Source organism: Mchenga conophoros, linkage group LG11 (genome assembly GCF_057382185.1).
Source record: "Mchenga conophoros isolate Kocher_MC1m ecotype Shallow Benthic linkage group LG11, M_conophoros_male_GT1.1, whole genome shotgun sequence".
In the NCBI taxonomy this organism is placed as follows: Eukaryota; Metazoa; Chordata; class Actinopteri; order Cichliformes; family Cichlidae; genus Mchenga; species Mchenga conophoros.
This window is the reverse complement of record NC_140536.1, coordinates 34,565,214-34,588,668: the sequence shown is the minus strand read 5'-3', so window position 1 is coordinate 34,588,668 and position 23,455 is coordinate 34,565,214. Positions and strand designations below refer to the sequence as shown.

Below are 23,455 nucleotides of genomic sequence, written 5' to 3'. Positions count from 1 at the left end.
ATCTGAAGGCACGTGTTAAGAAATGCCCTGAATTCAGACACGTTTATTTAAATGTAATAGATATGAAAAGATTTCTGACTTTTTCTCTAAGATATTTTTGATTGAACTGAGAACATTTTGTCCAAGGAGAGGCAGAGATCGATGCTCTTCATGCAACTGTCCAATTTTAGTTAACTGGTCCAGCGATTTCCACATGATGGTGCAGTGCCAGGCTATCCATGCAGATGAGAAATCCTTCTTAAATGCTCAATGACCTAAATTCAATAACCGCCATATCAGATTGTATAACAGTAGCCTTCATGACAAAGCATAATGAAATATGTGAAATGTACCTCAGGTAGTTTGAAATGGTTTTGTGGCATTTCCTTCGCAACACAGTACGCAGATGGATAAATATCTAGTGAATCACAGCAGAGACAACTTACGACAAGTTGGAGACAAAACATATGTTACGGTAGGCCGCCATTAGGAGAAGTCAGTTGGGTAAAAAGATTTGTGTTCATACAGGAAGTGAAAATATTAATCAGCAATGGGTTAAAAAAAATTAAGAGAAAACCCCCACTAACAATAAAGCTAACTAAAGTGGAATTTATCTTCCAAATTTCCCCTTTTTAAAGCTGAAATTATTTAAAAAAACAAAAACAATTTAAGTTGCATACGTAAATGTGTCTGTGAATGGAAAATAAAACTGCAACATGCTAATCATTCACTGTTCCACTTGCGTGATGACTAAACTCTCTCTGAATATCCTGAGGAATACATCCAGTAAATCAAGAATGCAGCAAGCTGTGCCCTTGACTACAAGGAAATCCTTTCTTGCAGGTATTTGTTTTTGTTCCTGATAGGTATGACTGATCAAGTAATGCACTGAGATGTTGGTGGCGAAGGAGTAGGCCAGCGTTTACGAGACGGCTTGTTTCACACAATCACTTCTTGTTAAACTCTTTCTCTGAAGCGATGGGAGGATGTGGTTGGAACATCACCCACCATGGTGTCATAGTAACAGCTTGTAGTACCTCTGTGCTTAACAACTTGACTTCTAGAAAGGTTTCAGTGTCACATAATTAGTGTGGGTGTGTATACATGTGTGTGGTTAAGAGTTACAAGCCAGTGCACATTTAAAGCTGCATGGTTGGGGCCGTTCTTCCTAAATTACATACTGAGTCAAGCCAAAGTCCTTGGGTGACAAAATTACACCATTTGTTGAGCTTTTAATTTGGTGGTTGCTGAATAATGCTATACTCCACCCCAAATCTACGCTCAGACTGTCGCTCATCATCCCAGTGACAGAAAACTTTCATGTGCCAGGACCTCTATGGCAGCGGTCCCCAACCTTTTTTGCGCCACGGACCGGTTTATGCCCGACATTATTTTCACGGACTGGCCTTTAAGGTGTCGCGGATAAATACAACAAAATAAAACTAGTACCGGTACCGAAAAAAAGAAGATTTATTCATAACACACGTGAAAAGACCCAGGAAAACCGAGTTAACGATAAAAACGATAACAAAATAACGCTGAAAACCGATAAAAACCCTGAAAACCATACATTTCACACCTGAGCCTCAACTCTCGCGGCCCGGTACCAAACGACTCACGGACCGGTACCGGTCCGAGGCCCGGGGGTTGGGGACCGCTGCTCTAGAGAACCGGAGAGGGTTTGTGGAACCCTCGGAAGGTCTGTGATGGATTCGTTGACTAGACCAGGAGTCGGCAACCTTTAAGTTTATTGGACTAACAAAATTCCGTGTGGAGCCACAAAATATGTCTGAACCTTGTAATAAAAATAGAATGTTACCAAACCTGACTACTGTTCAGTGGGCTGTTTATGATTGTTGGTACCTCAACTTAGCATTGTCATTTTTATAGTTTTGTTCATTTAACTTTTTGCCTGTAGATGAATTGGGGGTTGCAGGCTGGCAGAGTTGTATGTGGGTTCAGAGTTACGAGTTCACAAGCTCTGAACTAAATTTTTCAACTCTGATACCATTAGTTAAACTGATCTTGCCTGTTTTTCATAATGCCAGTTAACATCTGCGTCTCAGATGTTATCCAGCTCCCTGTTACTAATCAGGGCTGCAGCATCCCTTACACTGTGATGAGAAGTTGCAAACAGTTCAGGTAAAAAGTAAGACGGATGACAGTCCTGCTAATGGTGCAGTTTTGCAGTGTGTTGCTCTAGAAAGACAGTAGTCATGTTTAAAATGATTGTTTTTTTTTCTTCTTCTTCTTTTTTTTTTTTAAATGGATAAAAGTTAAGACGTATGAAGCTAGATGGTAGGACCTTATTTTACATAATGTTGACAAAAGCTGATGCATCAATGAATTTATTGGTTAATCTGAACTAACACATTTTGTCATCAAAGTCAGAGAGTAGCACAAACTAACCCATTGAGGAACCTATAGATAAACATGTCTCATTTTTAGCAAAGTAAATTCCTGTTTTTTCCAGTGGAGCCTCATGCTGATGCAGGGAAAATATTCTACATATATTGTATACTTAAACTATATTATTTATTTCTTGTAGACCGCTTAAATTGGTTTTGCTGCCGTCCATGTCAACGCTCGATCATGCCTTCAGTTTCTGTGCAGGTCGGTGCTTCTTTCTGCTTGGGGCTGGCTTTCTACCTGGTAAGATCAGTGGATCTGTGCCTCACACAGCCCCAGAGTGGAAGGAAGAAAAAACTATCACAGACTGAAACGAGGTAGTTTACCCAGTCAAGGGTAAACTACCATTGTTCTACCACAAGTCTGTTCTAATACAGTTGTTAAAAATGGCAGCAATTGTTTAATAAAGAAACCAACTGTTTAAATATTATCTAGATATTTACCAGAGTTTTGTTTGTGACATTTCGCATAGTTGCTTTTGTTGAAAATACTGAAACATAAAATGTCAATATGAATTTGGTCTGTAAAGCCTAGCCGTAGCTGAACGCAATGGAAAAACATGAAAAGTCACTCGTGCAGTGGAAAATAATGCAGCAGGAGAGATTAGAGTTATTTTTAGGTTATAGGTTTTCTTAATAATTGGAAACAGTTTTTACTGTTATGATTTCATTGTCCGGTGGCCACATCCTCTTTATGAAAGATGAAGTTTCTTTTTATAGTGATGTTTCAAACCCTCTGAAGGTTTGAAGGGATTTGAGAAAAGAAACACTTTCAGATAAAATGTACTTACTTGTAGCTACATGTAATACTTGTAGTTATGTGTCTTTGTGCTATAAAAAACCTAAATAACTTGGAAAATGAAGCCAGTGAACCTTTTTTTTAAAGGTTAAAAATCCAGTAATCTGTAGCTGTCCTGGTTTACATATTGAAGTGGACGCAGTGACGTGGTGGTAGGTTTCATCTTTAAACGATTGCGACATAAAATCCACAATAGTGGTTTATATATAACAAAGAGTGAGGAGACCCTCAATGACACCAAAACAAAATGTTTGAGGGCATTTCATCTGCATTTTTTCCCCCTTTTTATTGGGCTTGAGTGCTGTAAAAACATTTAGGCACTGGTTCTTGTGATTGTAGTGAAAACACTCTGTATACCTGGTTTGGAAGGTTGTGTCTTCACAGATGTATGCGCACATTCAGTAACAACTCTTCTTTGACAGCTTGAAATTTAAAACAAAAAGTTTATTTCTGCTGCTCCCAGTTTATCTACTGGGATATGGCTACTACTTTGACCAGTCCATTTTCTTTTTTTTTTCTTTTCTTTTTTAAGCATTCACCTGTGAAGCTTTTGGGTGGCAGTGCATCTCGTAGCTACACTTTTCTTACCCCTATGTCCCACCTCAGATCCTTTCGATTAAGTTGAATCACTCCATTACTTTGCTTTATAAACAACAGTTTTTTTCACAGCTCTGGTATGAGAAGAACACAAACTGTGATGTCCTTCTGTTAAAAGGGAAAACAATATGGCATTAATTATGGCGGACCAGCCGTGCTGTGAGTCCAAACAAGTTACGTCATGGTGATCTTCATCATTGTATCAGATTGCTGACTTAGTTTCAGTGGCAACTCATACAGCGGTGCTTTTCCATTTTTAAAGATCTACATTTACACAAACACTTTACATTACGTCGATGCAGAACACTGAATGTTTTCTAGCAGTGGTTGGGTGTGTAAAAGCAGACTGTTTGGAGAGAGTTTCCTCCTTATAGTGATGAGCACAGACTGTATATAAAAGATGAATGTAGCCACTGTGATGTCACCCATCAGTTTTGGTCTCTGCCATGTTGGTTTTTGGAGGCAAAAGGTAACATATTTGACCATGAGCTCAACATAATAGCTAAGGTTAGGTACCATAAAGCAGCAGTCCCCGAGCCCCAGGCCACGAGTCACTTGGTATCGGGCGAGAGTTGAAGGTCAGGTGTGAAATGTATGGTTTTCAGGGTTTTTATCGTTATTTTTTTTTTTTATCGTTTTTATCGTTAACTCTGTTTCCCTGGGTCTTTTCCCGTGTGTTATGAATAAATCTTCTTTTTTGGGTACCAGTACTGGTTTTATTTTGTTGTATTTATCCGCAACACCTTAAAGGCATAAACCGGTCCGTAGCACAAAAAAGGTTGGGGACCGCTAGCATAAAGATAAGAGATAAGATAAGATAAAACTTTATTAATCCCTCGGGTGGGTTCCTCTGGGAAATTCGGTTTCCAAAAGCACAGCACCGACAGAAGTTACAGTTACAGAATACACACACACACACACACACACACACACACACACACACACACACACACACACACACATATATAAATACAGAGACATATATAAATAAAATATACGAAGGGGATAAATAGAATAAATAGGAATAAAATAAAAATACAAGTGAAGTGTACAGATGTAATGCACACACATAAATATCAGGTAATTAGTATTAAGTACCAGACTATTAAAATACTAGAATTTCACTTCACAAAACTGAAACACAACTTGTTGGATAATACTGGTGTTATCACACGCTATTTAACAAATAATACTAGCACTCTCCTGCTGTTTCTTCTCAGCTCCTGGTATGCAATGCACATGCTACATTATGCACACCTTTTAAGATTTCAAGATCAGGTTTTATACAACTTGAAGACTGAGGCATCATTCAATGTCAGTCTTAGCTGGTAAATTCTCTGAATACTTGGCTTGTAGTGTTGTGAAAGTATTTCCTTGAGTCGAATATCGATAGATATAGATTAAGGATGCTCTTATTATACCTGCTGTAACATACTGCAGTCATCAGTGTTTACCATGTTTATTAATAGCTTTTGAGCACTGGTGTTTCCCTTCTACACTCTAATTAACTGTGCTATATAATTACTGTTGAATGCACAGCCATACATTCTTCCATGTGAGTACTCACACTGGAATGTGTAAGTGTACAGTCACTGCTTGTCCTATTTTAAACGCCCAGAGAGAAATAAGTATGAAAATTAATTAGGGAAATGCAGTGTGAAAAAGAGTCTCAACAAACTTACTAGTCCCCGAGCAAGATACCAACTGATATAATCCTTAAATTCTGTAGTTTAGAAAAAAAAGAAAGACAAAAGGTCTGAAGTCTTGTTTAGGGCATGATTGAGTAAAGCGGGTGGCGAAACGCTTTCCTTTTTAAATATGATGTTGCAAGTGGTGGTGTTATTGCTGTTGCATTGTCACTTTAATTATGCATGCTACTATGTACTACTGAAATGTTACGACAGACGGGCCCATCATCATTTAGCCTGAATCTGCCAAGAAGAGATTTTTCTCAAATGGAATCTGAATTTATTCTTCTTCTTCAAAAAGTTACTTGAATAATGTGGTGTGCGTGCTGGAGTCTTATCCATTTGTCTGAACTAGTGCCGCTGGCAGCTGATTGTATAATTTATTGATGGTTTTTTGACAGCTGTCCTTGATGTCCTGCTGTGGGTCACACATCTAGCCGTTGTGTTTACGTATGCAAGGCAACTTGCAGAAGCACTAACCGGAATCACTGCCTATTAATTTACCAGGTCGGGTGTCACTGATTTGCACAAATGCTGTTTGCTTCACCAAGTTATTTCAGGGGTAGCTCAAAAAACTTGGCATCAAATACATTTCTACCACATTAACGGCAGAAGTCCTTCTATGCCCTTGTAATGGATGGCATTAATTTTATACTTTAATATGCAGTCAAGCATATTTTTCACAAACACATTTACACAGGATGATAGGTAGTCCTGTGAAAATTAAGTACACCCCATGGCTCAGTAGCTTGTATAACCACGTTTGGCAGAACTAAACTGAAGTTTTGTGGACATTTGTTAATGCACAGCTCTCTTCATTTCAGTTGAGATGAGGTCTGGACTTGGCTCACATGCAACCTAAAGGCAAGCTAAGCTGTGCTGCTATGTTCTTTTTAGAGAGAAATACTTTCTCCTGGCAAAGGAGCCATATTTTCTGTCAGTCTTTTTCTAACTGTAACTGTTATTAACCTTAACATTTTACATGCATGCATGTGGCCTGTAGAGGCCCGAAGAGCTCTTGAGTTTGAACGTTCTGACCTTGAGGTGAATTTGCTCTGAGGTCTTCTTCTAGGAAGATTTTGGCAGCGTGTTAAAACACACCAGAATGCCCCAGACCAACAAACTGCCAAAACCCCTGGTCACTCTTGCTGTTGACTGATTGTATTTGATTAGCTGCACCTGGCTGCTACTTGGCTTCTTAATTTCTATGGAAGCGTAAGACGGCGCTTTTCATTAAAAAACAAAACAAAAAAAACACTTGCTATCTGAATTAACAGGACATCTTAAAATCCTAAAAGAGCTTATGTTGACTTTAAAGCTTGATTTCATTGTTAATGATGGCTCACATGATTTTTTATTTTTTTTGTAAATGTAGTTTTCTCTTGAAATATTGGGATATACTTGTGCCTTTGTCTCTTGAGTCAACATCATTGGACACCACGTAGACTCTGTGGATGAATTTTGAGTGAATTACCCCTAAGTGTATTAAGGGTTTGCTCTTTATTGCTTATGAAATCAAGGTTTCAGGGCATTAGAGGCTTTCTGGGATTTTAACATGTCTTGTTCATTCAGAAAAAATGGAGTAATAAAATTTGAGTTTTGGAATTTTTGAGATAATTGTTTCATTAATTCAGGAAAACAAGGCTGCTTTTGTCAAGTGAAAGCACTGTCTCTGTAATATATTAATTTAATTTCAAATGATTCAATAATGAAAAAAATCCTCAGATAAATTGATTATGAATACCGTTTTTGCAGCACTGCTATAGACTTCATGCTTTATTTTCTGTTGTCCCATTAGTTCTTTTAACGTGGATCGCTTTGGGTAACTGTAACTTCTACACAGTAAATATTTAATACTCACATAAAAATAAACTGTGAGAAGATATTAATGTGTATATTATCTCCAGCTCTGTTTACACTGAGTCTTCTGTTATTGTAATTAGATCACATTTAGTGTTTATGTTGACTTTATAAACTGGGAAGCTTTGTGTGATTAAAATCACAAACTAATATCCTGACTGCAGGGACCTTTAACAGCTGTTCTCTGGGAGTGTTTATCAATAACATTGTTCTTGAGTTCTGATCACTTTCACTTTGAGTTATGTTACTGATGTTAGTATGACAATAACATTAATAGAAAAGTAGTGCATTAATATGTTGGATTGATTCTGCATATTAACCTTTTGTAGTCCTTTTAGAAATGAAACAAAGTTAGTCAGGTCTCTGTTTTTCTCAGTGCCTTCTGTTCAGCCTTAAGAGAGTCCACGGATGAATCAGTTCAGCTGTTGTGATGGTAATACGACTCCTGAAGGTGGAAATATGATGCAGTCTCCAGCTAACGGATGGTGTCAATTTTGCTTGCATCGCGCTGCCTCATCATGGACGCCTTATCAGATGCTGAGAATGTGCCACTGCTTTTCAGTCTTTTTTTTTTTTTTATACTGAACTCTGACATGACAGTTTTGCTTCATATTGCCTGGTGGAGTTCTTACCAAAATGTGAAATGCAGTGTTGACCTGCCATCAATAATGCGAGAATTTCTCGATGTTTCACAGTTTTACAGTCTACTTGGAGCTGTAACATTGCAAGACTTGTCTATAAGTGGTGTAAAGAGCCAAACAAAATTGCCAGTTTTTCAATCTAAAATCATAGTTAATCCCAGGCTTCACTGCACGTCTTTGCCCTGCTTTGCTTCGCCACATTTCCTGCTTCCTCTTCTGCTTGACCATCTCAGATTTGCCACAAAATGTATGGTCAAAAGTTTGGATATATAATGATATGTTGATAATGATAATATGGATAATTAATAATGATTGCTGTGAATTTTTAGCTTCATATATCAAATACTTTTAAAGATTTATTTATTCATTTTTTTTAAACGACCTGTCAACCCACTTCCAACATTTTTGTCGAGCTAGTTTTACTTGCTGCTATGCTGGACCTGACATGCAGTTCTGCAGTTGTGAATGGTTGTGTTGAAGTTATTCTACAGCTGGAGGAACTGACTGGAGAGTTCCTCACAGAGTATATAATGATATATTTATGGAGCCTCGTGTGGAGCTTCTTGTGAATTTTTCCCCTACAGCCAATACTATCACAGATAAAATTGCAGTGAACCCTCTGAAGGCTTACCTACCCAAACCTGACATATCCTGCAGAAAAGTCTAACTTTACGTTGTTTTTTATATTTGTCGGTTAAAATGTGTTTGTTTGTTTTTTCTTTTTGTCTTTTTCCCCAATTGCCAAGAATTCGGAGAACAAACAAACGGGTTGTCTGTGGTACTTAAAACAAAAAGGGGTACCGAGAAGGTCTGACATCCAACTTTGGCACCTAAAGGTTCAACGCAAATGCACTCATTTGCTCGCTAACTTTGTCTTACCTGCAATAAAATTTGCAGCAGATTAACTGAGTATTCTAGCAGACTTGTCGGTCTCCATGTACAATGTTTTCCCTGCATAGAAAAATATATGGTGCCTTCCAAAAAGGCCAAGTAATGACGGAGAAAAATCAGCTGCATGGTCGACTGAACAGTTAGTTAGTTACTTACAGTTAGTACAGTTAGTTACTAGTTCAGTTGTTCTTGGATGCCGTCTTAGCTTTTTAAAACAAACATCATGGACACTACTTGGCTAACAACTTGTCATTTCCAAGCTGTTGTCCAGTGAGCATTGCCTTCTCCTTTCTGACTATAGTGGGGACCTTAATTGACAAAATGAATTTTATGTTGTATAGAGTGAGACTTCAAACTTGTTATTGAGGCAACAAATGCGATTGGAAAATATTTAATTAATCAATTAATTTAATTTAGGGTGTCTTTTTTTCCCCAGTGTCTTCCTCGTGTGTCCTGTTCATCTAATCCACACTTAACCCATCCAGGAATCCAAAGGTCATAAACAAACAAAAACTAAATGTGATATTTATAAAGCAGCTATTCTATAGATGGTCACTGATATATGTTTTTAGAGCATTAATAACTAGGGATGGGTATCGTTTAGGTTTTATCCGATACCAGTACCAAACTGGTACTTTTGAAACTGTGCCGGTGCTCGAACCGGTGCTTGAACCGGTGCTTAAAGAATGGAGAACACAAAATTGGTCCAAAAACCTCTCATGTTCAGCTGTTTTTTTTTGTAAAAAGACAACAATGTTAGCCTTTTCTGCAGCTATAGGGGATTTATGGCATCACGCTTGGCTGGAAGCAGTGCTTAAACAATGGAAAAAACATAAACTTTGTCCAAAAACCTCTCATGTTTAGCTGTTTTCCACTTCCTCTTTGGTCATTTTAGCCTTTTTGGCCAGGGTGAAGGGAGTATCTGCCATCAAACAAGAAGACAGCCGCATGTAACTACGACGGTGTTTGCTAGTTCACCTTGCATGCATTAATTTAATAACGTGGTTAGCCTACTCAACGTAAATTATACACGAACAACATTAAGCTACTGACCCAGAGAAGAACGGCTGCTGCTGCCGTCATCATCTGTCATCATTTCTGCTACACTGGCAGGGCTAGGGGCCAGGACTCTACTTTTCGGGTTTTTGGGGGATGTTGCTAACTCCGGGTCCGATAACAGGCACCACACCCGCAGTAGATGTTCTTGATGTGAGGTCTCACAGCAAGCTATCAAATACGGTGCATTTCTCGGCTTTTAACAAAATGCTATACGTCGCCAGGTGTTTCATCAGATTCGAGGTGTTACCTCCTTTGCACAGTATCACCTTAAAGCACTTGTTGCAGGCTGCTGAGTTTGCATCTTTTGCTGTGAAGTACAGCCAGAATTTGACCGCTTCGCCTTGGGCGTTTTTAATCTGTAGCTCTGCTCTAAAAGAACATATGTACCTGGGCCCGCCTACTATCCTCGGAAAGGTAAAATGATTGGCTAGAATCCAAAGTGTATGACATCTTAGGGAAAAAAGCACCGAAATAAAGCACCGAAATGTGCGCTGCTTTTTGGTCTGGTTACTACCGTATATGTCAGATGGCACCGGATACCGGTACCCATCCCTATTAATAACAGGGCTAGACTAGAGCTTTTTTTATAATATACTCTGGAATCATTATTTTAGTTGCAATCTGCCTATTGCAGTCAGAGGTTCAGGTTTCTTTTTGTGGCAATGAAAAATGTGTGTCAGTAAAGAAAATCAGTGTGGGCATCTCTTAACAGTTTAGGTTTTGCTTTGGAGTATTTGTCAAACCACCAGACTGGTTGTAGAAAAGATAATATGTGGGCATGTGGGCTGTTCTTCTGTCTTTATGTTACGTATGTGGGAGTGGTTTGATGTTATTGCTGCCTAATATCTGAGGTGACCGACTGATGACTGTTTGTTTATTGGTCTCTGAATAAGACCCACTGAATTTGCAGGCAAATTAGCTTAACGTGGGAGAATATAGCATTGATCTGGTGTAAGCAGAGCCTTTTAACTGCTCTTCCAGTGAGATTGTTGTGCTTAAAGTAAGCACAACAGTCCTAATCAGCTACTTGAATTAATTCAGTCAGATGTATAAAGTGACTCAGGGAAAACTGCAGAAAACACATGCATAAATGTTATGCATAGAACATTTTATATTAACCATAAATGAGACAATAACACAATACATTAAATGAATACAGAACATGAATGTCAGATGGCACCCTGACAATGAAAATTTAAAGCAGGTGTTTGAGCAACGTATGAATTCTTTTTTTTACTAGAAACAACTGCAATAAAATGGTAATAAATTCAGAATCATGTTGGAATGAAGGAAGCAACTGAACTTTCTAAAATTCACTAAGTCAGCAGACCGCATGTGGTGTTTATGTGTGCGTTCTTTGGAGTGGTTGCTGAGTCAGACAAAGTAAGGAGATGGGGAAGGAGCAGTTTGAGATGGGATCAGAGATTATTTATTTAACAAAGTAGAATCTCAGAAAGCAATATGTTATAACCCAAGATTTTACTCGTGAGGTCTAATGAGGTAGTCATACTTCTGCATCAAATCTACACTGTGAGTGAGCCATAACCACAAGCCCGACATCTGCAACTGCACACTACATCGATGCAACCTGCAGTGACTGTACCTTCAGGTACCTTTTGTTTCCTCCTATGCATTTATGGCTACTTCTTCTTGCCACCATTTTTCATATTGACTGGAAGCAACTGAGATCTTGAAGCTTAGGTGATTGCATTGTAACAGTATCACATTTTTACATTTATAAACATTGTGAATTTGAAATGTAAATTAAAGAAACTTATGATTTTGCAATAAACAATACAGTGTAAAGGAGTAGCAAATGGCCCTATTTGCCAAATAGAGGAGATCTGGAGGAAGGGTGAAAGGTCCACTTCTATGAAGGAATGTTTCTGAGCATGTGTCACTCCCACGCTCAGCTCCAGTTTATTTTTCCATCACTGGTCCTGTTGACTGTTTTACCAGAATTATTTTAGATCCTAGATTGTCAAATATGATAAACATGAGGTGTAAAGCTCTGTATTGAGTTTCCTTTGTGGCGTAAAGGGTGTTTGGAGGTGAAATTCTTTTCAAGGCAAGAGACATAACTTCTCTGCGGAAATCTGGAGAAGCCTCAAAGATGAAACCCTGAGTCATTATTTCCTTATGAGAATTAACCCGGCCTTCTCTTCCCTCCATAGGGTACTGATTGCCCTTTTGACTGTAAGCCATTATGTTGTTAACTCTCTGAAAGGAGGTCCAAATTCTAGTGAATTCCAGTTTACCACTGTAGAAAGGAAAAGAAATGCTGTGTTGTGGAAAGGGGGTCTTTGACCCTTTTTATTCGGAGTAGCATGAAAGGCCGCACGCAGTGTTCATGGATTAAAGAAATGTCCTACATATTGATGGAAAATATTGTGGTGACCTTGGAATGAGATCTATTACTGGTAATGAATCAAAACTCAATTATGTTTGGTTGATGGCTGACATTTCTCTCAAGGTCCAATAAATTCATACCAGCTATAAAGATAACAAGAAACCAGTTGCAGAAGGTTACATGGTCATGGGTAAAGGCTTAGAAAAAGGGCATTTGATGATAAGAAGAAGAAGAAATCTATTGCTTCTCGTTTCAAACAGCTCATATCTACAGGGCAGGTATCATTTACAGTATGATTTTCACTGGTTTAAATTCATTACTAGCTTATTGTCATCACTTTGATGAGCAATTAGGAAATTGACTAATTACTCAGTCTTGCATTTTTTTCTTCCTTATCTCGTTTTGAAAAGAACCATAACAAATTAACTTTTTGTGAGGGCCTTACAGGAAATTGAACAGAAGTTACCCCTGTGTTATGTCCTAGCGCTTGTTGTGTAATTCAATTGATTGCGCAGGCTGCCCTCACAATGTCACGAAAGATTGATCAGGGTATGAGATAAGGTGATCAGTATGCCCATTTAGGCATATTTGTTACTGTTGTTTTTAATGTTATTGCACTGCAGATAATGCTATCAACGGCTCTTTACAGTTCACACAGTTTAATAAAATGTGACAGCTTTTGTCTAAAACTTAGTAAAGAATCAACCCTGTGGAATATTAACTTTCTGTACTATTAATAAGTAAAGATTCTTATTAATATCACAGAATTAACAGATTCATTTATTGTAACTGTGACTAATGTCTCAATCTAATATTGAGAAGATGATAGGCTCGCTCTCTGCCTGGAGAGCTGATGATGTAAAGCCTGGAACAGCTCCATAGAGAACAGTTGGAAGAAAATGGTGGTAAGCAATTAACTCAGCCCACCCAAGGCAATTTTTTCCTTGTTAATTGTATCCTCTTCTTTTTCAGTGCTGAAAATGTTGCCATAAAAAGACTTAAGTGTCAAATTTGAGGAAACATTTTAACTGTGTGGATTTTGTTGCACATTTTGGTTGATTGTCAGGAGAGCAAGTCCTTTGGATTGTGGGCTGTAGAACATTACATTGTAACAAGATGAATATGCTTTTCACTTCACCTAACAGCTGTTTCTGATTGGTGTAGTTTGTGTTTAGCAGATAAGAAGGGTCTCTGCTACAGTGGGTGAATCTACATTATATGGACAAAAGTGAGGCTACACCTGTTAATCACTGAATTCATATGTTTCTTTCAGTCCCATTGCCACTGGTGTATAAAATCAAACACCGCCAAGTTCCAATGAGGAATGAGGAGTTGCAGTGCTCTGCTTGCTCATTAACTGCGGAGTTTCCTAACCTCCTCTGGTATTAACATCAGCATAAAAACTGTGCACTGGGAGCTTGATGGCGATGGGTTATCATGGCCAACAGGCACCGCCAAACATTTGACAGAGTGATGTAAGTCGCGCAGCCACTAGACACTTGAAAAGTGGAAACATGTTGTGTGAATTGACAAATCATGCAGTCTGCATTTGGTGAATGTTAGAAAAACATCATCTGCCTTACTGCAGCATTCCAAGTGTAAAGCTTGGAGCAGGAGGGATAGTGGTATGAGGTTGTTTTTCTGGGTTTGTGCTGGCCCTTTTGGTTCCAGTGAAGAGAGATCTTAATGCTTCAGTTTACCAGGACATTTTTGGACATTCCAGCATGACCCTGCATGTGTACAAAAACAAGGTTCACAAAACAATGGTTAGATGACTTTGGTATTTGGGAGAATGTGAGTAGCCCGCACAGTGCCCTGAACCCAACCCAAAATGTGATGTCATAAAAGCCTATGTATGTTTATTTTGTGCAAGTGGCTGTATGTACCAAAACAGTCCTAAACGGTATCCAAATTCACTTTTTGACTCAGCAGCCAAGCAGACTAGTAGATGGAAAAAGTCCATTGGCCAAAAATATTTTTAATACTTTAAAATTATAAATTGCTTTTTGATGTTGCATATTGATTAGCCGCACTACATGTTATGACCTACACAGTATCCTGTGTTGAGATGCACCCACTGGATTGGCTGGTGACTAGAATTGGTGGGTTTTCAGCTGATTGGCCAGGACCAGCTGATGAGTATAACTGACTCTAAAGATCCACTGCCATGTGCCAATGACCCGTCCACATCGCTGTAATCGTAAAAATCAGGATGCACAGCAACTGCTAATGTGCTAGAGCGGCATCTGTCCTTTACTTGTTTTCACAGCTCTGCCAATCCCTATATAAACTTAGTATGCTCAGAAGTCTTTTCTCTCATTGTGTGGCAGCAGTTTGGTAATGTTAACTGTTCAACATTTATTAAATCCAAGGCTGAGCTGATCTGCTCAGCTCACAGTAGATCTTTCATGCACTGAATCTACAGCAGTCACCCTCCTTTGGATGCTTTGAGCCCTGGTGTAGGGATGTGAGCTTAAACAAAATTTAAATCCATTTATAATTGCAGCATCCAACAACTATGAAGAAGAAGACAATTGAGATAAAACAATTTTCAAATTTAGTTTTTTTTGTAATCATGTGTTGTTTTGCATCTTCTTTTTATCTTTCTTTGACAGCTATGTGCCTTTGCTCTTCGTTAAACCTCAAACACATCCCCCTACAGGATGTGGCAGGTTTAGATCAGCTTTGATTACAAAGAGTAGTAAAAACCAGTTCAGCCCTTCGCACACACTTTGTTTTCGAGAAGCCCGGCAAGGACAAGCAAATAAAAAATGCCAGTTTTCCTTAAAAGTTCAACAAATGCACGATTGTGTCAAACACCCAGCTATGGTGTTAATTAATCTTGATCTCAGAACATGCCAATATAATTGCAAGTAGATATTTTTTCCATAATTGATCAGCCCCATCATATTCCTTGATTTGACTGGCTAGTAATCATGTCTTGGCTGGAGAAGCCATAAAGATGGAATAAAAGATGGAAATAAAATGTGTGTCAGATTGTGACCTAAATAAGTCGAGGGCATAACCAGAGTGCCCGTTAACAGGGTAGAGATTCTTAGTATAGTTCATTATGACTGTTTTGGTTAGCTTCTCACATGCTAGGTGGTGGACACCCTGTCCTGATTTACTCACACTTTGTGGGAGTTAAACATTACCCCTCTTGTATCCTAGGAAGGTCTGTTCTCTAACCCTGACCTTTTTCCTAATCATCTAACTTAAACTCTACTTAGTCTAAGAGATATCATTTGCCAATCTATAACTGTAGCAAATTAATATGTGATAGAAAATAGGTAATTCACTATTTTAAATGAAAAGATATGCTTGGTTGGTGGATTTTAGATTTTCTTCTTCCACTAATCTCCTTGTCTGGTGAGTCAATCTTGGACAATGGCATGGATTATTATTTGCCCCTAAAAGAGTAGATAGTACAGTTATTGCAGGCTGCCATCTTTTGAGCAAACTGACAAAAAAGGCCACAGCTGATCAATCCGCTCCATGTCAGTTAGATTACACAACACAAAACCTCTTAGAGATTAAGAAATGGATGGTTGAAATACCCAACCAAAAAGTTCTTATTTTGAACCACTGCACAGAAAAACAAACAGAAGACAAACACCTGCATAAATGAAAGTTGAATCTGTTAAACTGTATGGGAAAGATACAGCAGGTTGGCCTTTTTAAATACATATTCCTTTTTTATTTCAGCATGGAAAACTCGTGTGAAAAACAAGTTTTAGTCACAAGTTTCATTTATATCCACTCAGGAAATGGCAGAGCTGTTAGATTTATCTTGTGTTACCTCTTTCACACTTCATGTGACCAACAGACTCTTACCATATGGTACATAAAAACAGCTGGGTCTGAACTCCCCTGGGATTTGACAGCAGTGCAGCTGGAGAACAAAAAGTCCCTATTTGCTAATTTTAATAAAACCGAATTCTCATTACTAGAAGATTGTGGTTGTTTGTTGTTGTATAGTGTATTAGTGAGCTAATATCAGTTTAACTGCAATATAATATTTCATGTTTCTTTTTCTTAGTTAAAATAATTTTTTACGTAATAAAACCCAGTGTATTGTTTTGTTTTTGGTGTTTGTGCACTTTGGTTTACGTTGCGTGCACAAGCAGGAACAAGTCTGTTCCAGTCGTCCAACAAGTTTTTAGCATTGCCCCCAGGTGGTAACAATGAGTTACATCAGGTAGTTTGTCAGGAAGCTCTGCAGCTCTTGTAGTCCCTTAGCGCTGCACAAGTCTTAGCTCAGCTAAAATATGCAAATATTTTTGTATTCAATATTTCTTTCTCTTGCTTTTACTGTTATCTGGTTATCTGGAAGCTGGCAAACAACTGAAACTGAAGAACGCATTTCGAGCTGCCAGGCACGAGAAGATTGTATAGAGGGGCGAGATTAGATGTTGCTATGCAAGCAGAGGACACATGGAAATCTGAAGACGACTACTAACAAAAATGTTAGTAGTTTTTTGGACCTCTGGACTAGACCTCATTTTATGTTTGGACAAAGTCTGCCACGTAACAAATCAGCCACAACTATTTGGGAATGCTTTGTGAAAGGAGGGCGATCTTCAAAAAACAGTTCCTCTTGAATTTCTTATTTATTTATTTGCAAGAAATGGGTAATTTTTCCTCATTGTTTATATTTGTTGCATATCTAAAGCGATATACCCTGATATGGCCATATCTGAGCGAGGCCAATATCAGCTGTCCAGTACATCAGTTTGGCTTTGTGTAAAGGTATATATATAATATACTGTTTTCTTTCTAAGACCCCTAACAGTTGAGACACTGTAGGAATTCTTGTTGACGACTGTGATTTTATAAATTAGCAGTAAATAAGGGCCATGCACCATCACAAAGGGGCACATTTGTGGCTGCTTGTTACATTTGTACTCAGATGAAATTCATTTCATTCACTTAATTTTTGTTACTGTATATTTAAGCCTGTCCTGGCACCGAGCTAAAAGGTGATTTATGCTGCAGTGAGACTGAGGTGATGGTTGTTGTGGATGATTTAGGTAGAACAGTAGAGCAAAGAGTAATGGGTCCCATGTGATGTCTTCAGTTGCACAGACAGTTCATAACTGCTCGCTGAGCCAGAAAAAAAATGCAGTTTTCCGTCCGTTAGGGAATTCAGACTCCTATGGGATCTTTGAGCAGTTGGACACATGCAGTCTTACTTGGTTCTCTCCCCCACTATCTTGCTGTCGACACACACACACACACACACACACACACACACACACACACACACACACACACACACACACATACACTGAAACCATACATACAGGCTTAGAATTAACTTCTCTTTTCAGGGTGTCTGATGGTAATACCCAGGGTATTATCTTAGCATTGTGAAGCACAAACAAAACGTTTAATATCTCATTTGCGTTCTACTGTCGTGCCCTAACAATGCAGCACGGGTTTCCTTCTCTCAACAAAATTAATAAAGTAATAAAAGTAAAAAAACGAAACCATCTGTAATAAACATAATGAAATGAGGATCAATGCAGAATATTTCTCAAAACCGGAACCTCCATTGTCCTGCTGTGTATTGTTCTGTTGCAGAGGATTCAAAGAAGGGATGACTAATAGCGTGGCACGGTCATGTATTTTGGATGCTTACCCAAGAAAATAATGTTTCTGTGTTTGCTTACAGTCCTTGTTACCACACAGTGATGTTAAACAGACTGAGCGGGGGTTAGATAAGGTTGATAAGTACTGAATACAGCTTGTACTTACTGGTGCTATAATGTCTTGCTCATGATATATATTTACACCCATACTTTTCTAACATATGGTCCTGTGGAACTTTTCTACTCTAATGAAGTTACAGCCCTTAATTTTTGACCACGGATCCCAAATAAAGGTCCTTTAAATCTGACTAAAAGTCAGCAGGGAAAGAAAGATCACCATCTTTCTTGTAACTGCTAACATTACGGGGAAATTGTAGCTAGCTTGATCTGGTGCTGTGCTTTGACTTGGCAAAGAAACAGATGAACAGAGATAAGTGATGGAGATTAATATGTACCCTATAAAACAAATAAATGTAGCTATAAATAGCCCATCTGATCATGATCATGTTGTCTTTTGAAAACCATGTAAGGCTAAATGAAGCTGCACTTGCAGCTTGCAGTATTGTGGATCACCTGACTGAAAAAAAGACTGTTGCATAACAGTTTTTTTTTCTAAGGAAACATTAAATGGTAAGACAAGGGTGCTTTGGCAATCTATACCTATTGTAGTGCACTGGGTGTGTGCACTACAATAGGTACACACTGGGTGTGTGCAGTATTTTTATCTCCTTATACTGACTGTATTATGGTTACTGCCTACTGATGACTATCCTAAAATCCACCTTTTTGTCCAGATCAGAAGGATTATGTAAGGAATTCCCATTTTAGGTTAGGGCAAGAACTGACCTTAAGCAACAGACTGCAAAATAAGGTCCATCCATGATCATTACAGGGGCACAAGATAAGAGTCAGTGTCTGTTTTTTTATACTCCAACACACAGATGCTGATGAATCAATTTGGAAAAAAAATTACATTATATAATTGTTTCGGTCTGTGTTTCATCTCAGAAGCGCCTACTGACAGATTTGCTTGATCATTTCTGTTATGTAAGATGTTTGTTACTACGCTTGGTTGTATAGATGGTTTTTATGTTAGAGAAGATTTTGTTTCAGCCTTCCATCCTCATCATTCCAGCTACTTAGACATCTTAATTGTACAAACTAATAAACAATCTCACTGAGAGTGGGCTGTTGGCAGCAGGGAGAACTATCAGGAGTGTCCATTGCTTTTGCTGCATCTTGACCTCTATATACATGATGTAATAATGAGTAGCCAATCCCTTTGTGCCTCTAAAAACAATAGCATTTCACTCATTCAGTCGTTAGATTAAAAGAAAATAAAGGTTGATGTTTCTACTGGAATGTATTGCAACGTAGTCTAGTTACATCATATAGCTGAACAATGCTGCCACAGGATGATTAATAAGGGTGTGGGTTTTTCTAAAATTGTGAAATGACTTCAATAATGTCAAGTGTAAAATGCTGTTGTACTGAAGGGAACTGCTGCGATGGAAAGAGCAGGGTTCACTGAAAATGTCAGACGTGTGACTGCTGTAGATGACTGGATTTGTGTGGGTGATGCTCTCCTAAGGGAGATTCCTTGTTGTATCTGTATAATACACAGCGACAGGTGCCTTAAGTCAACCAACAAGGTTGCTGCTGTTGGACCAAGAAGGAGGACTATCTGGGCAAACAGTATGTCAGAGTGGGCAGCATGCTGGGTGCTGTATTTAGATTTTTCTTGAGTTGGAAAGAAATAAAAAATGTGGAGATTGTGCTACAGGTCTGCTAGAGAGATTGATGACTCTAAAATTAACCTGGGGGAAAAAACAAAATAGTGATCCACACGGAACAGTACTTTTTTAGTATATGATTTAAGTAAGCCTAGACTGGCTTACCCCTTTAAAGTTAAACCTTGATTATAACTGCATACTGTCATATTTTCATTGTTGTTGTTGTTTCCTGTACTTTAAATGAAAAGATTTCTATTGATACACAGTGTTTTTCCTTTTCTCTGCAGGATGGAAAACAGCGGAAGGAAAGAAAGAAGACTGTCTCATTCAGCAGCATGCCCACTGAGAAGAAGATTAGTAGCGCAAGTGATTGCATCAGTGCCATGGTTGATGGGTCTGAGCTCAAAAAAGTGCGATCCAATTCGCGCATTTACCATCGCTACTTTCTCCTTGACGCCGACATGCAGTCTTTGAGATGGGAGCCTTCAAAGAAGGAAGTAGACAAGGCTAAAATCGATGTAAAATCTATCAAAGAGGTTCGGACAGGCAAAAACACAGATACTTTTAGAACTAATGGAACCTATGATCAGATTTCGGAGGACTGTGCTTTCTCTGTCATTTTTGGGGAGAACTATGAGTCCCTAGACTTGGTGGCGAACACTGCAGATGTAGCCAACACGTGGGTCACAGGGCTGAGGTACCTGATATCCTATGGGAAACATACCTTAAATATGATTGAGAGCAGTCAGAACAACATGCGCTCATCGTGGTTAGGTGAGCTTTTTGATGAGGAGGATACTACAAACAGCAAGCAACTTTCTATATGCACTGCTGTACAGTTAGTCAAAAAGTTGAATCCGGGACTCAAAAATGTGAAAATAGAACTGAAATTCAAGGAGCTGCATAAAGTTAAGGACAAATCAGGTTCGGATGTGGCAAAAGAGGAGTTCATTGAAGTCTTTCACGATCTTTGTACCAGACCAGAAATATATTTTCTCTTTGTTCAGTTTTCCAGTAATAAAGAATTTCTTGATACCAAGGACTTAATGATATTTCTGGAGGCAGAACAGGGAATGGCACAAGTCAGCGAAGAGACCAGCTTTGACGTAATTCAGAAATATGAGCCATCGAAAGAGGGCCAGCTCAAAGGTTGGCTGTCTTTGGACGGGTTCTCTAACTATCTTATGTCCTCAGAGTGCCATATATTTGACCCTGAACATAAATCAGTCTGCCAAGACGTGAACCAACCCTTGTCCCACTACTACATCAATGCATCACACAACACCTACCTGATAGAAGATCAGTTCAGAGGCCCCTCTGATGTGACAGGCTATATCCGTGCTCTCAAGATGGGCTGCCGCAGTGTAGAGCTGGATGTGTGGGACGGACCTGATAATGAACCTGTAATTTACACTGGTCACACAATGACCTCACAGATAGTTTTTCGCAGTGTCATTGACGTCATTAACAAATATGCCTTTGTTGCCTCTGAGTTTCCATTGATACTGTGCTTAGAAAACCACTGTTCCTTGAAGCAACAGAGAGTCATGTTCCAGCACCTAAAGAAAATCCTTGGAGACAAGCTCCACCTAGATCCTCCAAAACCTGAGGACTGTTACCTTCCATCTCCTAATGAACTGAAGGGGAAGATCCTACTGAAGGGTAAGAAGTTGGGCACAAATTGCACTGCTTCAGAAGGTGAGGTGACAGATGAGGATGAAGGGGCAGAGATGTCTCAAAGGATGAGCATTGAGACTGCTGAACAACAAACAGTTGCACTCAAGAAATTTCAGCTGTCCAAGGAGCTCTCTGATCTGGTGACTTTGTGCAAGTCTGTGGAGTTCAAAGACTTTCCAACATCTTTCCAAAAACAGAAGCATTGGGAGCTGTGCTCTTTCAATGAAGTCTTTGCCAGTCGCTGTGCCAGTGAATTCCCAGGTGACTTTGTTAACTATAACAAGAAGTTCCTAGCACGGGTTTACCCTAGTCCCATGCGGATTGACTCCAGCAACATGAATCCACAAGATTTCTGGAAGTGTGGCTGTCAGATTGTAGCAATGAACTACCAGACTCCTGGCCTGATGATGGATTTAAACATTGGCTGGTTCCGTCAGAATGGGAACTGTGGTTATGTGCTGCGTCCAGCGATCATGAGGGAGCAGGTTTCATATTTCAGTGCCAACACTAAAGATTCAGTGCCTGGTGTTTCTCCACAGCTCTTGCACATCAAGATTATCAGTGGACAAAACTTTCCAAAACCCAAAGGCTCAGGTGCCAAAGGAGACGTAGTAGATCCCTACGTGTATGTCGAAATACACGGCATTCCCGCCGACTGCGCTGAGCAAAGGACTAAAACGGTCAACCAAAACGGTGACAACCCTCTGTTTGACGAGAGCTTCGAGTTTCAGATAAACCTCCCCGAACTTGCAATGGTGCGCTTTGTGGTGCTGGATGACGACTATATTGGCGATGAGTTTATCGGTCAATACACAATCCCGTTTGAGTGTCTGCAGCCAGGTTTCCGCCATGTTCCGCTGCAGTCTCTGACAGGGGAAGTGCTGCCACATACCTTATTGTTTGTTCATGTGGCAATAACCAATCGAAGAGGAGGCGGCAAACCTCACAAAAGGGGGCTGTCTGTACGAAAAGGCAAGAGGAGTAGAGAGTATGCAAGCATGAGGGTGCTATTGATCAAAGCTCTGGATGATGTCTTCAAAACAGCCATTCAGCCACTGAGAGAGGCAACAGACCTCAGAGAAAACATGCAGGTAAGGCATGAAGTATTGATTTTTTTTTTCCCACCCTTTTTTTGTGTGATTAACTAGAGTGGGTCTGAATTAACAGTGTCATCCAAGATATATTTTGTACTGCATGGATATGCATGGAAAGTTTATGTCTGAACACATCTGAACAGTAGACTGAACACAATCTATTAATTATAACTAGATTTAATACAAGACATCTAAAGTAATTTAAAACAGCGGTCCCCAACCTTTATTGCGGCACGGACCGGTTTATGCCCGACAATATTTTCACGGACCGGCCTTTAAGGTGTCGCGGATAAATACAACAAAATAAAACTGGTACCGAAAAAAAGAAGATTTATTCATAACACAGGTGAAAAGACCCAGGAAAACCGAGTTAACGATAAAAACGAAAACAAAATAACGCTGAAAACCGATAAAAACCCTGAAAACCATACATTTCACACCTGAGCCTCTACTCTCGCGGCCCGGTACCAAATTACTCACGGACCGGTACCGGTCCGAGGCCCGGGGGTTGGGGACCGTTGATTTAAAAGACTTCATCTTTGGAAAGGAAACACAAAAACCACCACCCTGGACTGAACTAGATTTGACCAAGTCCTTATGTGTGTCAAGGAATGGAGAGAAACGAGCAAACATAATGGTGAGATCCATGTTTTAACGATCCATGTTATAGAAGTTATTCATAACTTCTATTGTGTAAACTGGACCACATTTTTTAATGGTACCAGTGATGGAAAAACAATATAAAGCTGTTTGTTTTAACTGCTTAGCTTTAACCCACAGTGTTTAATGGACTCCAGTCCAGACAGACTTACTGTGATCCCTCTTTTCAGAAAAAGAGGCATTTATGTCATTGTTCAAGCTTTCAAAGAAATGCAAAGGGCTGCATAGGAAATACACTGCTCGAGTGTCTCTGCACTGTGGATGGTCTCAGGTTGTGTTTCTTCAGGCGTTGTATTAGGTTTTATTTTGGTAGCGTTGTTTATATTGCGGTCGTTGTGTGATAACAAGCCACTGGCCTTGTGATTATAACACATCTTGGCCCTCCTGCCAGTTTTTCCCTCTGCTTGTTTATGTAGGATTTAAATTTG

The 23,455-nt window shown here is 39.2% G+C and overlaps 1 protein-coding gene across 1 annotated transcript in view; it reads left to right on the top strand.

Moving 5' to 3' along the window:
- Nucleotides 1-23,455, top strand: part of plcl2 (phospholipase C like 2) — a 41,768-nt gene that overhangs the window by 3,724 nt on the left and 14,589 nt on the right. Inside the window, exon 3 of the mRNA XM_085292603.1 lies at nucleotides 19,884-22,364. Coding sequence (XP_085148729.1) covers nucleotides 19,884-22,364 — 2,481 coding nt within the window. The remainder of the gene's footprint in view (nucleotides 1-19,883; nucleotides 22,365-23,455) is intronic.